Source organism: Coturnix japonica, chromosome 12 (assembly GCF_054131305.1).
Source record: "Coturnix japonica strain WE chromosome 12, WE-NBRP24, whole genome shotgun sequence".
Classification (NCBI taxonomy): domain Eukaryota; kingdom Metazoa; phylum Chordata; class Aves; order Galliformes; family Phasianidae; genus Coturnix; species Coturnix japonica.
Genome location: NC_140674.1, coordinates 15,868,801 through 15,883,609, shown reverse-complemented (window position 1 = coordinate 15,883,609; position 14,809 = coordinate 15,868,801). Strand labels below are relative to the sequence as shown.

The 14,809-nt window shown below is 39.8% G+C and overlaps 1 protein-coding gene across 2 annotated transcripts; it reads right to left on the bottom strand.

Annotated features, from left to right (window-relative positions):
* Positions 1 to 1,020: 1,020 nt before the first annotated feature.
* On the bottom strand, positions 1,021 to 14,307 carry MCCC1 (methylcrotonyl-CoA carboxylase subunit 1). 2 transcript variants are annotated; one of them, XM_015871553.2, is made up of 19 exons: positions 14,242 to 14,307; positions 13,198 to 13,244; positions 12,513 to 12,652; positions 11,957 to 12,052; positions 11,669 to 11,790; positions 10,896 to 11,043; positions 10,444 to 10,565; positions 9,853 to 9,964; positions 9,476 to 9,557; positions 9,274 to 9,401; positions 8,639 to 8,822; positions 8,178 to 8,287; positions 7,572 to 7,788; positions 6,931 to 7,017; positions 6,286 to 6,335; positions 5,124 to 5,261; positions 4,827 to 4,934; positions 3,951 to 4,022; positions 1,021 to 2,593 (listed from the first exon to the last, which is right to left on the bottom strand). In XM_015871553.2, the coding sequence occupies exons 1-19, from the start codon at positions 14,298 to 14,300 to the stop codon at positions 2,474 to 2,476; spliced, it is 2,142 nt and encodes a 713-aa protein (XP_015727039.2). In that variant the 5' UTR covers positions 14,301 to 14,307; the 3' UTR covers positions 1,021 to 2,473. The 2 variants fall into 2 exon arrangements, with proteins under 2 accessions (XP_015727039.2, XP_085369346.1); XM_085513220.1 differs by lacking the exon at positions 14,242 to 14,307 and having other exon boundaries at positions 10,896 to 10,996.
* Between the last annotated feature and the right edge of the window lie 502 nt (positions 14,308 to 14,809).

The following is a 14,809-nucleotide window of genomic DNA, read 5'->3' as shown; positions in this document are numbered from 1 at the left end:
GGCAAAAATAATTCATCTATAAAATATATTACTACTTACAAGGTTATAATCTTGAAGTCTAAATCTTACATTGCAACTTTACAAGTGTGGAAAATTATTTATAAGTCTTTGTGTCCGCAAATTTTACAGCGTTTTAATTACTGTCACCCTCATTGCATAGGAGGAAACAAAGGCAAACGTGCACCGAGTGATTTGCCTGCAGTCACTATGACTCAGTGGCTGAAATAGGAGCACGGTCCTGCTCTCCTGCTTTGCTAATCACTAATTCAGCACGAGCTGAGGCCCCACAGTCCAGACCTTCGCTGGCTTTAAGCTATCAGAGCAATAGTAGTTGACAGCAGCTGAGTACGAGTGCACAGCTGACTGAGAGATCCGCACTGGTGCCAATTACAGCTTAGGAGGGCTGTAACTTTGGTATGGTTAACATTCACATTACCAAGCAGGAGGTTACATGCTTGATAAAACCAAGAAGATTCCTACGGCGACTTCTGCAAGAGATTTCCTTAATAGCCAGTTTTCAGAAGCAAGGGAAAACTAAAACAGGTAAAACAATAAATTATCTTCACCTTCCATTCCCAAGGAATAACATCTTGCCAGGTTCCTAAGAACACGCTGCTGTCTATTGGCTGGGAAAAGCAAACAACACAGGCTGTGTGGACACAGAACCTCATGCTGTGAGTTTTAATGATGTGCTCTAGATTCAGCATAGTACAACAGGTCTAGAAGTGGAGTCATGTCAAGTAGAGGAAAGAAGAAAAAAAAGCAAATCTGTAGCATCTGTTCAGGCCTAAGTTGCCATTTCTGTATGTAGGTTCAATTTTTAAATAAAAACAAGTCACTCTACTGCAATGGAACCCATTAAGACCATTCAGATTGCTGCTTCCTAAATGTAATCTGTGGGCTGCAGCGTCTCAGCTATCAGATGACACATACCCAGCTGGTTAAAACCCTTTAATACATAAACATTTTTACATAAACAATCAAAGGAAGAATAAAATGGGGAAAAACTGAAACAAACAATCCGAGTTAAGCTTTATTTTTATTTAGTGGTAAATAAAATCACTGTGGCAATTCTCTACAAGATGATCATTGGATTTTGTTTTATTGTTAGGTTTCCACTGGATTAGCAGCGATACTGAAAAGCAGCACTCAATGTTTTTAACATACAGACCACCTGGACCCATTTCATTTCTACAGTTTTTGCCTGCATTGCAGGTAATGCTGCCAGGTACAGGATCTGAGCAGAAAATCCCCCCCAGACACTGCACATTGACAATGAAATAGGATTTCAAACCAGCACAAGGATCCACTTGCACAGATCTAACTACAGGTTTGGGATCACTAAAGCATTTGCACTTGTTCCTTTGCGCATCCAAAATCAATGTATCAAAAGTCCACACGACCAGCACAATTTCACCGTAACCAAATCAAGAAGATTTTGCAAATGTATCACAATTAAACCACATCCTTCTTTCCCTGTTCCAATATCTTTGAGCTTTTCTTTAAACAAGATGAAATAAATATCTGGTAAATTACTTGCATGCTGTCTGAGAAATGTTTGCTTTACACATTAAGAAACCTACAAATTTTCCCTTCTACATCAGGACAGGTGCAAAAGAGAATGTTTTTCTTAGTCATATTTCATGTTGTTACAAAGACTTTACTCCAGCTAATAAACAACACTTCGGAACATAAACGATATGAGAAAAGCAATGAGGATTTTGAAGTCAGTACTTTATTTTGGCACACTTAGCAAGTATTAAAGAAGCTTATCACCCCTCAGTGCTACTACTTCATGTTTAAAGATCAAATGCTATTTCTGGAAAGCAGTCACATTCCAACTTTGATTAGTGTAGCAAATCCTACTATGAATTCTTAAAATACATTTTATCAGATATCTCAAAGTATACTAAAATAATATTTGAAATGCAGGGTACCATTATTTCTTGAGGTAAAGAGGAAAACAGATGCACCTAAAAAGACAGAGGGATCCCAGACTATGGACAGTCCTGAATTCCCTACTGAGGCAAAAAGATAAGGCCACAAATAGGAATTCTGCATGAGAAATTAATTCGTGACATTATTACAACTGTTCAGATTTCCTTCATGTCAGTGCTGTCACATCCCAGGGGAAAAAAAGGCATCTCTGAGCAAAGCAAGAGGCAGAAGACCCCAACCTCTCTATGTGGCCCTTACTCACCTCTCCTTCCCTTAAGGGAACCCTGTCTTTTCCCAGTCTGATGGCTTTCCACAAGCAAACACAGACACTGAACCGCAGCCACATAAGTCCACAAGTTATATACACAGTTACAGCACAGTGATAGTCAGTCAGTATAATTGGCAGCCAATGCAGGGTGTGCAGAGGAAACCAATTCCACAATCCGTTCTACGAAACACTTTGATAAAAACGTGAAGAAACCTCCTGAGAGAATATCAGCAAAGTAGAAAAAATAAAGTGCACCTTTCTTGAGTTTTACTTTGATTCAGCCACTTCATCCACGAATTCCACTAGCGGAGCATGTCTGTTGGCCTGAGCACCTTCTTGAAAATTCACCTTTTTTATCACTCCTGCCTTTGGAGCCCTTATGGTATGCTGTGTAGAAACAGATCAACACTGAATCAGCACAAGGGGTGGCTGCTTTTCCCCCCATCTCTCCAGCAAACACTAATACTACTCTTTCGTGCAACTAGAATGTCACACACTTATTTCCTCAACGTTTCTATATTCATCTTAAGCCCTAATTTAAAATGTCACCCTAGCCCTTTTTCAAGCTTTATTTTCTCATCAGCATTTATTTTGATAAGTACACTAGGGACAGAAATGCTATAATAATGTATTTTGCAGTATGAACAGCTGAAAGCTGTTTTGCCTCATAATATTTTTTTCTGTTTCATTAGATAGCAGGCAGAAATAAAACGGCTTTAGTCTACAATATTAATCGTATAACAGATTTGTTCCACTAAGAGGAATCTGCAGATTTACTATAGACAGTGAAATATGAACACAGCTGTAAGCGACAATGAAGAAACAATGTGTTTGACCCTGATCCTCACACTGGTCTACTTGTTAGTTTTCCTTTCAAGCTCTGATTCTTGGTAGTTTTCTATATAGGATGAACCTAATATTCAAAAGCACATTAAGCAAAGATTCGTTTAAATAACGCCTTCGCAATTTTACACTCTGCAAAAAGAACAGCCCAACTACTGGTCAGAGATATCAGCTGGAGGGACACAAACATTTGGCATTCAACTGTAAATGGGGTTATTTTCTTAGTGTGCACAGATGTTGTAACCCATTTAATTTTAGTGTAATTTTTAAAAGGCGTTGTAAGGAAAAAGGGGGTTTTGTCAACAACATTAATTCTGCTGCCACATACTAAAGTGTAAAATAAACCCAAACTTGAACAGTTTAGGCTACAAGAACCACAACTCAAGCAATTTGAGCCATGGCCAAGCAATGTGACAACATGGAACGGCCATGTGGACAATTAAAATTAATTTTAGTGAGCTGTTAGTGAAACTTTTTTGTAAATAAAAGTAATATTGTCCAACAAAATCCTGGGCACATTTGCAGTCACCATGAGCTGAATTCCTGCACAAAGTAACTAAAGGCATTAGAATCATGGAGAGCAAGAAATATTACTAGACAGGTCTGTACTAGAAAAATGAAAGGATCACAAGGGAGAGAAGGATTGACAAGGGAACCAGATGAATGTGAACACATCTGCAGAGTGCCAGGGATTACATCATCGGCATTTGTTAATAATAACAACAAATGTAATCCCCTAAAAGCTCAACAGGCAGAACGCTTGTTTTACAGCATATAAAGCAATAGTGACATCTGCAAGTGACAATCTGCACCACTCGTCATTAATACAATGAAAACTGAGACAAGCAGGACCCTATTTTTATTTTCTCAGCAAACTAGAACCTTGTGTAAAGTCACTCACCTCCATTTTCATAGCTATCATAACCATTAGAGGGTCGCCAACCTCAACTTTATCCCCTGCTTTCACAAACACCTGCAATTCAAATGTAAATAAAAAAAAAGTCATGTATGTCTGTGCCATTAAAATATATGAGTCAGATCTTGGCTAGGACAACCCACTTAGTGGATTTATAAAACAGCCTCACAGTATCTTTATCATTGTCAAATTGGGTATTTGAGTTCCTTATATAATACTCAGGGGTAGTCAAAGGTTTTATAAAGAGGTTTGATAACTGCCAACAGGTTGGCCAGGAAGCCATTTATGTATCAAAGAGGAAACACTTGAAGAGAAAATACATTCTGCCACATCTGGGTTTTAAAAGCTTCTATTTTGAGACACAAAGTCCAGAACCTCTTCCTGGAGCAAGCCACTAGGTTTCTTCTAAAAATAAAGTCCAGAGAGATTTTGGCAGCCACCAGTTCACAGCCCTGAGTCAGAACACTCCTTGAACTTCAGGTAACGCTCATGGCACCAAGCCTGGTGGGGTTCAAGAAGCAAGTGGCCAATGCCCACAGACATATGGCTTAATGTCCAGGTAGTCCTGTGTGGAGCCAATAGTTAGACCCTATGACACTTGCGGGTCCCTTCATAACTCAGGATACTCTAGGATTCAAGAACGTGAGAGACCCACAGCCAGTATAATCCATCCTCTGAAACAGCTCATGTCCTTTCAGGGTTCACTCCTCTAACTAGTAAAATTAACTATCTTGAAGATCTGTTATGATGAAACTTCTTAATTCTTTCCTGGTAGCACAGAACCAAACACCGTGTCTGGAAGACTGAACTTTGATATGATTCTGTAGAATTCATTTACCCCACTCATATTATTATAATCACCTTTTCAACAGTGCCCGTCATGGGTGCTACGGCACCACCCTGCGTCCCCACTGAACTCACTGCAGATAAGTATTTGGGTACAGGAAGGCCAATCTGAGCACTGCCCTCCTACAGAAAATAAAACCAACAGCAAGAGTTAACAACAATAAAATAATACCACTAGTACATGCACTGACACAGGCCAGGACAGACCCAGCTTTATGCAAGGGGAAATACAGCTGTTTCAGGTTGTATACTACTGGGACAAAGAAACAGGACAGCGTGCAAACAGACTGATGATAACCAAAAGAACTTTACCGGAGAGAAGAGGTGAATGGTGTTGTCCAAAATGACCAGTTTGGACTTGCATACTGTTCCATTAACTGAAGAGCTCAAGTAAATTGAATCGCCCTCACTGAAGATCTCTCCAGAAACCAGGAACATTTTGTCTTGAATCTGAAAGTTAAACGCTTCTATAAGGACAAAGCCTAACCCTTCAGGAGCACTACAATAACAAAGCAGGACTTACTATTAACTCTGGAGTACATATATTAGGAGTGGGTATATAGTGTATATATAATACACACACTATATATATTAGGAGTGTACAGTCATAACCCGTGATTTCTCATAGACAAATTCTGATTATTATTTTTTTTTTTAGTAATTTTCATAAATCTGATAAACATCTTGTATTTTTCAATTAATAGAGCATACAAGTACCCCGTGCAGACAGCTCAGATTAACTGATATACTCCTGCTAGGACAAGTTTTATCATAAACCATGCAATAGCACTCAGTAAGATTATAAAGGTGTGCAGATCAAAAGGAAAAAAAAAAATAAAGATCAAGACTATTGTGCTTAGTGCTGTGATCTGTGCCACAACTTCTGAATGTGAAGGTAAGGATATGAACACAAGCATGCCACATTAAATCTCCAGCACTCCCACGGCACTGTCCTCTTCATCATCAGCTCCCAAGGCACAACACAGCTCTGCTTCTCCAACCTGTAACTTCAGATTCTCTCCCTTTCCACCTTAATCCCCGTTCTTCCTTTCTTCTCAGCAGTCTCCATCCTCCCCAGCTGCAATTCACAACTCAACATTCCTTCCAGCCCCTTTTTAGATTTTGCTGACATTAATTCTATTGGTCGGCTTAAATTCTAAAATATCTCTTACGTTACATAGGTAATCAATATAGTCAAAATACTCTGAGAACTGTTTGAGCAATGAGGGTTATCTCCATAGTCCTATCCACAAGAACAATAAAGAAAAGGTATGATTTACCCAATAATGTAAATATATGAACAGTAATACAATCATTTTCTCACTACTTTAGAGACAGCCACTTAGGAAACAAGTTTATGTATCTGGAGTTGATTCTGTAGGAACTAAGTACTTTAAAAGTTGGTATGAATAGAAGCCTACAAGAAATTCATTCTTTGTACATTTAATGGAATATCTGAACAAAGTACTTGTACCTGCATGCTGTATGACCCCCCTCGATTGTAAGTAACAGCCACATCCACAACTGTCCAATAAAACAGAAGACGTGTAAGTAGATTTAATAAGACCCAAAAAATAATAACAAACAATATTTAGTCTATTGTTTTGATTTAAAATGAGACCTAAAAAAAGTCTTTTCCCCACCCCCACCCCTCAAAAAAACCCACAAGTTTTACATCATCTTAGCAGACACTGAAGATTTCACACTGAGTTTTAGGCAATTTACTTTTCAAGGCTGAACACCTGAAGTCATGCTCTGGGAATCTGTATTTCAAGTTAGCTGGGCAGAGCACAGTTCTTTTTTCTGGGAAACGAGTATTGAATGCCATCACACAAACATGAGGTCAAACAAAAGCCAAAAGCTCGTCCAAAATCTCAACCTTATTCATTTAAATGACAAACACCACTACTGTCATTTGAATTTAGTTTCTGTCTCTTCCAGATCTAAGAGCTTGGATTTAAAACTGCAACCTTGCAAATTACCTTCCCAGTCTCAATTACTAAGCAAATAGTAGCAGTATCAGTTCTATTTCTTAACCTGGATATTCAAGTACTTGTTGAAATAACTTCATCCATCAATTATCTCTTCTCCCTCCACACATGCTTTTTTATTCACTTACTGTTTTCTCCATCCAGTAGAGACAGTTTTCTAGTATATAATATATTTATTCTTCTACCAGTGCTGGATGCAAATGGTGAGAATTTATCTAAAATACAAAATATACAGACACGTTATTTTAATTATAGTTAGGTAAAGCATACAATATTTAGAACTTAAACCACAAAAAGACTCTCCTAGTATCACTACCATTAAACTTACATATTTATTTTGCACATAAAAGGTTGGAGACAATCCCAAACTCAAACTTCAAGAAGGAATAACTGAGGCTGTGTAACCTACAGAAAACAAGACACCAACAACAGCACTTGCTAAGAGGAAGAATATTGACTGTTCTCTGTGACCAACCCTTGAACAGGACAAGAAAGCATCAGAATTCTATGGCAACACAGCACACTTGGATTAAACTTCAGCAGAAAGTGTTAACTGTAGAGTTTGAACTTTTGGTAGAGGATTGCCTGGAAAGTTTGAGGAACTTTCTGTTATTTGGTGTTTTTGAGAACTGATTGGATACACCACTATTAAATTGTGGGCAGGCATTAAATAAGACAAAAAAGAGGCTCCACAAAGTAATCACACGTGCTCACAGCACCATCTCATCCAGTCACAAGTAAAATAAAGCAAAAGAAGAATGATTCTTACCACTTGATTGGTCTCTAAAAGCATCTGATACCATTTTCTCTTTCAGAATGAGTCCTAGAGCTGCTTGACACACAACTTCAAGTGGGGTTGCTTTTCTGGCTGGAAACAGATCATCATGGTATTGAGGAATGAAATCAGTGTGCACATTTCCAGCCTCAAACTGTGGGTGTCCTGACAGGCTCAGTAGGAAATCAATATTAGTGCTTAATCCTACAATCTGTCAAAAAAAACCACACACAACAAAACAGTATATTGCAAAAGTGAAATGAAGTTATGAATGAATACGCAGCTTTCTGCTCAACTTATGCATTGAAACTTTCTTTACACAGCACCAACAAAACACAAAGGTCATGAATAAAATGAATTAATTCAACTGGTTTTATTAACCAAGAAATCACTGTTTAAAAAAACACAAAAAAGAACCAAAAAAAAGTGTAGATTTCTCAAAAGCACTCTGCTCCCAAAACACCACCTTTGTCCATGGCAAAGTCAAAGAAAGCTTTCCAGAAATATTAAGGAGAAGTGATTTTATCTGTTTGTTGTTAGCTCAAGGTGTTCATGAGCCTTGTTCAAGAATGGAAACCACACCAGGTTCCACTTACTTACATTATACTGAAGCAAGCTGTACCGCAACTTTCTCAGCGCTGCCTCACGATCCTCAGCCCACACAACTAACTTTGCAATCATTGGATCATAATGAACAGAAACCTCATCACCTGAAATATATGAAGGAAGTTCTGTAACACTCAGGCATGTACTTTCTGAAAGCATAACACACAGCACCGAACTCAGATACAAGTACTGGCCATGTTTCTGTATGCTCTTAGAGAATATTTATCTTTAGCGATCTGATCTGGCTTTTCAGTTCCAAGGAAACTCTCAGCACAGAGCTTTTATAGAGGTAATATTACAAAAATTAGTTTGTTTTGGTTGCAATCTGCAGGACTGGTAAGTTATGGTAACAATACAACCGGCACAGTCCAAGAGACAGTGGCTCAAATAGAGATGAATAAAGAAGTGAATAGAATATCAAATATTTCTCATTTCACTGCTGCCGTCAGCTGTACCTTGTCTGACTCCAGTTTCTATGCGGGTGTCTCTATCAGGTGTTGGGGTAGATAAGTGCACCAAGGGCCCAGCCCCTGGCAAGAAGTTATTGGTAGGGTCTTCAGCATATATTCTAGCTTCAAATGCATGACCTCGGAGCAGAATCTCTTCCTGCGTTAGTGGAATCTTCTCTCCTGCCGCAACCTGAAAAAGCGTTTCTTCTTTAATGCAGGACCAATACTCTGTTAATGTGTGAAAGGTTAAATATCTCTATTCCAAGCACAAGCAACTAGAAAACGTGTTTAAAAAAACAGCAATGAAGTGTGTTAAATTACAAGTAGTAAACTAAAGTTACTCCTTTTTTCTGAGATTCACCAGGGTTTTGAATTATTACAATAAATTGATCTTACACAGCTAAAATATGACAGAAACATTATCATTTATCATAATTAAACATTTAAGTTAAAGGTTGACCAGCTAAGACAAGATTTTATTAGGGAGAAAAATGACTCTAACAGCGGATGCTGAATTGGATAACTGGCAGCCAGTGCTGCTGATTCTCTCTCATATTGAGGGATCTGTACATTTAAGTGATGCTTTCTATGTACTCACCAGACAAAAAGGGGCTGTGCACATAAAATCAATTATTACTTACCCTAAGCTGCCATTCCACCAAGTCTGTCCCAGTGATCATCTCTGTAACAGGGTGCTCCACCTGCAGCCTGGTATTCATCTCCATGAAGTAAAAATTATGCTGGGAGTCCATAATAAACTCCACTGTTCCTGAAGTATTTAAGAAAAAGACATTAGGTGTCCAGCCTGAGAATGTCTAAGACAATCGATTTATTTAGACTCACCTGCTCCCACATAATTCACTGCCTTGGCTGCTTTCACAGCAGCTTCTCCAAGTCTCTTTCGAACTTCAGGATTAATTCCTGGCTGTAAATAATAAAACACATAAGACTACAAATTCAAGTGATGTTAAACTCCTATGAATGAAGATTTAGAAACCACAGCATCATCCTTAGATTTCACTTGAAATCATTTTCCTAATGACATCTTTCTTTTTTTTTCAGTAAGAACATTTTCTACAGCATAATTAAAACAAGTACATAGAATTAGAAGTAAATTTCTACCCATTAGGCAGATCAGATGGGATCAGCAATGACTCTGAAAATGTTTTATTAAAAAATTAGATAGGAAAAAAAGGAAAATGTAAGAGCATCCTGCTCACCCCTGGTGCCTCTTCAATGATCTTCTGATGTCTTCTTTGCACGCTGCAATCTCTTTCAAACAAATACACCACGTTGCCATGCTGGTCACCAAACACTTGAACTTCAACATGCCTGTTTCATAATAACACAAGTCACAGTGCATTACATTGAAGCACCAATCCTGCCATTGCCTTCAGCAGTCTTGACTCAAGAACCTTATTTACTTCAATACAGCGTTTCAGAGACAGCTACTAGGAGGCAGAACTTTGTTCTATGTACAAAACTAACAAATAATTGTCACCATCCAGATAGTCCTCCAATGCCAGGCAAACTCCCCAATAATCTAATGAGATCTTCTATGCCCAGTGGACAGCACTAGCAAGGCACTGCTTGCTTTCTAATGAACTCATTCCTTGCAGTGATGCTTCAAGAAAGATTTAAAGTACAGTATTACCAAAATACCTCCGTCAAAAGCTTGCAATAAGTAAAAATAAACTCAGTCTCCCAGGCAAACCAGGAACTAAACACTACAGCTTCTATTATTCAAACACCTGTGTTTATTTAGCAGTAAAACAAACACTACCCTGTTCATATTAAGGCCTCTTTCTCACCTTGGATGATCTACAAATTTTTCAATCAGCATTGCATCATCATTGAAAGACTTCTTCGCTTCTCTCCTTGCTGACTCTAGTTGGTCCAGAAACTCCTTTTCTGAATGAGCAATTCTCATGCCCTTAAGTAAGCACAAAAATAAAAACAAAACATATCTAAATAGATAAGAATACAGTAAAAATCCAGGTTCATGACTAAACAGTAACTTCACAATAATGCCTAAATACATATACCAACATGCAATAAGTCAGCCCTATGGAGTCCTACTGAAAGCACTGTTGAACCAGATAAACCTATACAACAGTCTGTTGCTAACACATTCTAACCAAAAATAGCCTTCCAGTTTTTTTTTCATACATTTCTTTTATAATAATCAAACACTGGAAACTGATGCAAGATAACAGTGCATATCACATCACTGAGATAAACAGACCTGTATTAGCTTATTTACCTTTCCTCCACCACCACGAACAGCTTTAATCATTACTGGATATCCTATTCTCATGGCATGCTCCTTTAGATGCTGGTCTGACTGATCTTCTCCATGATAACCTTCAACAACAGGAACGCCAGCAGCAGACATTATAGCTTTGGAAGTGCTTTGACAGAACAGTTTTATGTTTAGAATGACAATGACATTTTTAAGTTCCAAACCTGTATAAGTTACCCATACACACTCATACAGGATGGCACAAAACACTCAAGAATAACAGTAAGTTCCACCAAGCATGCCAAACTACAGAGGTAATTCACCCTCACATTAGCAAGTGACAACGGATTAGCACTCTGAAATTATTACCCATTTCATTTGTAGTAATAACCTCATTTCCTTATCCCTCACTTAGACTTCACAAACCAATGTTTCCAGCACAAGTAACTAAGAATAAGGTCATCTGATGAATAAAACCTACCACCCCATTTAACACCAGCCACAAGAACCTCTGATGATATGGTACCAACATGTAAGAGAGCCAACCTGACTGCTAAATCTATATCTATATAACACCACAAGGTCCCCATCCCAAAAGATGGGATTCGTTTAGGTACTTAATTATTAAAATCCTAATGACTGAACTATCCTATGTCAGCAGGAACTTTGAGCTCATGCTTTCAAAAATAGAATAAAAAATAAGAACATTAAAACCGGTGGAGTAAAATAATTAACAAAATTAGCCTTAGCAAACTATAAATTGCATAACCAAGTAACAAATTAGAAACAGGTACCTCTTAATACCCATATCTCTGATAGCAGATGAAGGTGGACCTATGAAGATGATTCCCTCTTGCTTGCACAACTCCGCAAACTCAGTGTTTTCTGAGAGGAAACCATAACCTGGATGAATAGCCTAAAACAGAAGACAGTTACCAGCCTGTTGTTGGATTAGTCTAGCTTAGAAAACCCTGGAACTTCAGTATATTGTCAGGCAAGCAAAAGATGGAACTATCATGTATAAACATGAAAAACTAAACATCGGGCATGTATCCACAGATCTAAAGTTGTGACCGACATACCTGTGCTGCCGAGGTCTTGGCCACCTGTATTATTTTCTCAACAGCCAAATAACTCTGCTGTGAGGGTGCTGGACCAATACAATATGCTTCGTCTGCCTGATACAGCAAAAATAGATATTGCATCGGTTATTTATTACAGACAATGAAAAGCAGCATTAGCTTCAGATTCCTGAGCTCATTTTGTTGTTTACCAGACTGCTGGCATGCAACAGCTAAAATCCCTTACAGCTCAGATTAAACCTCTCACTTCAGAGAGCAGCTCAACTAGGAGAAACAAATTCTGCCATTCTTCTCAAAATCAAAGTTCATTCTCCAGTTCCCAATGGGCACCAAGCTTTCCTGCACCTCCTGTAACACCTGTAAGGTGTTAATCCTGAGATTAAGCAAATCATTCAACAATTCAAGGGAAACCTGGGAATAACTACAGAGGTGAAAATCAACTGCACATATATCTTTCACCTTTAGCTTACTCATGACAACTACCATCGTAAATGAATGTTAGTCCCACACTTCAGCATTTCCAGTACCAACCACAAACATAACGAATATACCTCACCATTGCTACGTGCATGGAATTTCTGTCTGCTTCACTATAAACTGCCACAGACTTCACACCCATCTTCCTGGCTGTTCGCATCACTCTGCATGCAATTTCTCCTCGGTTTGCAATCAGAATCTTCCCTATGCTGTGACCTCCTGTTTAAAGGAACAAAGCACAGAAAGCAATTTTCAAATGAAATAAGCCCTTAAAAACATAACTAGAAATAAAACAGTTTGCAGTGCTTATGTATTTCTCTAGGTACTTAAAGCAGCACAGTTAAAATAAACCAATAAAATGGTGATGCTTCTCAGAATTCTATAATGTATCCTTTCAGGCAATGCAACAAGAGGGTCAGTTCAGATCACCCTGTTACATTTTACTACCTTATTTCTAATGTATCTTAAATACTGCCATACCTGGCTTTGCAATCTCTGTAACGTAAAGGATCTCACAGGAAAACATCACAAAAATAAATAACTTCCATGTGAGCTGAGTACAACTATGACAGAAAGAATATTCAGAGTGTTGATCACGCATTAGAGGTGATTTCCACCACGTCAGGTACATACTGTGTTCCAACACTACACAAATATAGAATGTTCATTAAAAAACTCACCCCAAAAATACAGCTAAAACCATTGTAAGATCATCCACGTAACACAAGAAACTGAGACTTGCAGCTAAAGGAAGCACAACATACCTGCTGTGGAGGCACACTTTGCAGACAGCTGTGAGGAACTCCATGGCCTGTGCAATTACAAACACAGCTGTTACAGAAGCACACGAAGTTGCAGCTGCAGCTAAAAAACTTATTTTCAAGAGAAAGCCCAGCACCAGCTCCACTCTGAGGCTGCTGATATTGCTACTGAAACACAGCATAACCGAGCACGGCACAGCAAGGTTGTACAGACTCTGTTGTTTCCTTGAAAGGGCTCTCCATTAGACACAACGGGAACAGATTTCCCTCTTGTTTTCTGAGCAGATTGGAACAGTGGAAGTAAGCAACTTCATGTTTTGGTGGGCAAATCAGACACTGGGATTTACTGCAGAGAGGGTAAGTGACAGGCAAAGGTTCAAACAGCAATGGGAGACAGCTGTTTGTACAGCGAGACAGTGCAAGAGAAAGTGATTATACCAAGGGCAGAGAGTTAGAAAAATGACACTTGAGTTCTCCGAGCCATTAATAACTTCACAAGTGAGAAGTTACACCTGATGAATGACAGAAAGCACTGAGGAAATCGCCTATGGGAGGCTGAGTGGCTAAAAAGATACAAAGCGAACTCCTGAAGGGGCATTAATGTAACCCTAACAGACACGCTGTATCTTGGATAAAGCTCAGTGATTCCGGAGCAGCATCAGACAAAGATGCAGGGAATCCTGGGCACCGCATGACCAGAGATGAGACCCCGAGCCTCAAACAGACACCGCCACAGAAACCCATTCCTCTGTCCTTACAAAGACAGTACAGGGGGGTGCTATGGAGGGGCACCAAACCAAACCAGCCTGCAGGGCCAACCGTGCCGCAAACCCCGCGTCAGGAGCTGCCGGGTTGGGGTCTGAGGGTCGTTCCGGCTCATGGTTCTCCACAGAAGCGGGCACGATCCGCTCCGCCCGCCCCGAGCAGCGGCCCAGCGCCCTCCGCCCCCTCAGCGCAGCCCCCTGCCCACACACAGCCCTCTCTCCACCCCGGCTCCCTCCCTTTGCAGACGCTGCCATCGCCGGTTCCCTCTCGGCCCGCACTCACTGACGCTGCAGCGCCCGCAGGCAGCGCCGGCCCCGCTCGGCCACCAGCACCAGCGCCATGTTGGCGAGCGGGGGGTGGCTGCGTGGTGCGGCCTACGAGGGCGGGGCCTACACCACAGATCCTATTTATCAGCGTTCAGCGTGTCTGCTTTGTCTTTAAACACAAGATGGCAGCATTACACGTACTTTGCCATTAAATGCAGTGTAGAACTAAAGATATTTTGCAGTCTGTCATTTAGAAGTGGAAGATTTTATGCTTTGAACGGTGAAACTAACAGAAGCAGCGAGCTCATTTGTATTGCAGATCTGCCCCTGGTGGAGGTGTCTGTCAGTGTGTCTGTCAAGAGCCATCACTGGGCTGTACACATTATTGCTCTACATACCATAATCCCTTGTCAAGAAAAAATAATAATCTGGGACACCCATCAGATGGTATCTTATCATTGAAAGAAGTTACTCTCTTTCTGGTGCCCTCACTGGTACTTCTCTAGCAGGTTCCTCAATCAGCTGCTAGTTGCAGATCGGTTTTTCTCCTCCTGTCTTCACCACATCTGCTTCCCGCAGTTCTC

Coding starts and splice junctions, on each gene's coding strand:
- MCCC1 (XM_015871553.2), bottom strand. CDS start 14,300: ATGGCGCTGGTGCTGGTGGCCGAGCGGGGCCGGCGCTGCCTGCGGGCG. Junction 9,558..9,852: donor TCATTGAAGAGGCACCAGGG/GTGAGCAGGATG, acceptor TATTATTTACAG/CCAGGAATTAATCCTGAAGT. Junction 7,018..7,571: donor TTTTAGAGACCAATCAAGTG/GTAAGAATCATT, acceptor TTTGTATTTTAG/ATAAATTCTCACCATTTGCA.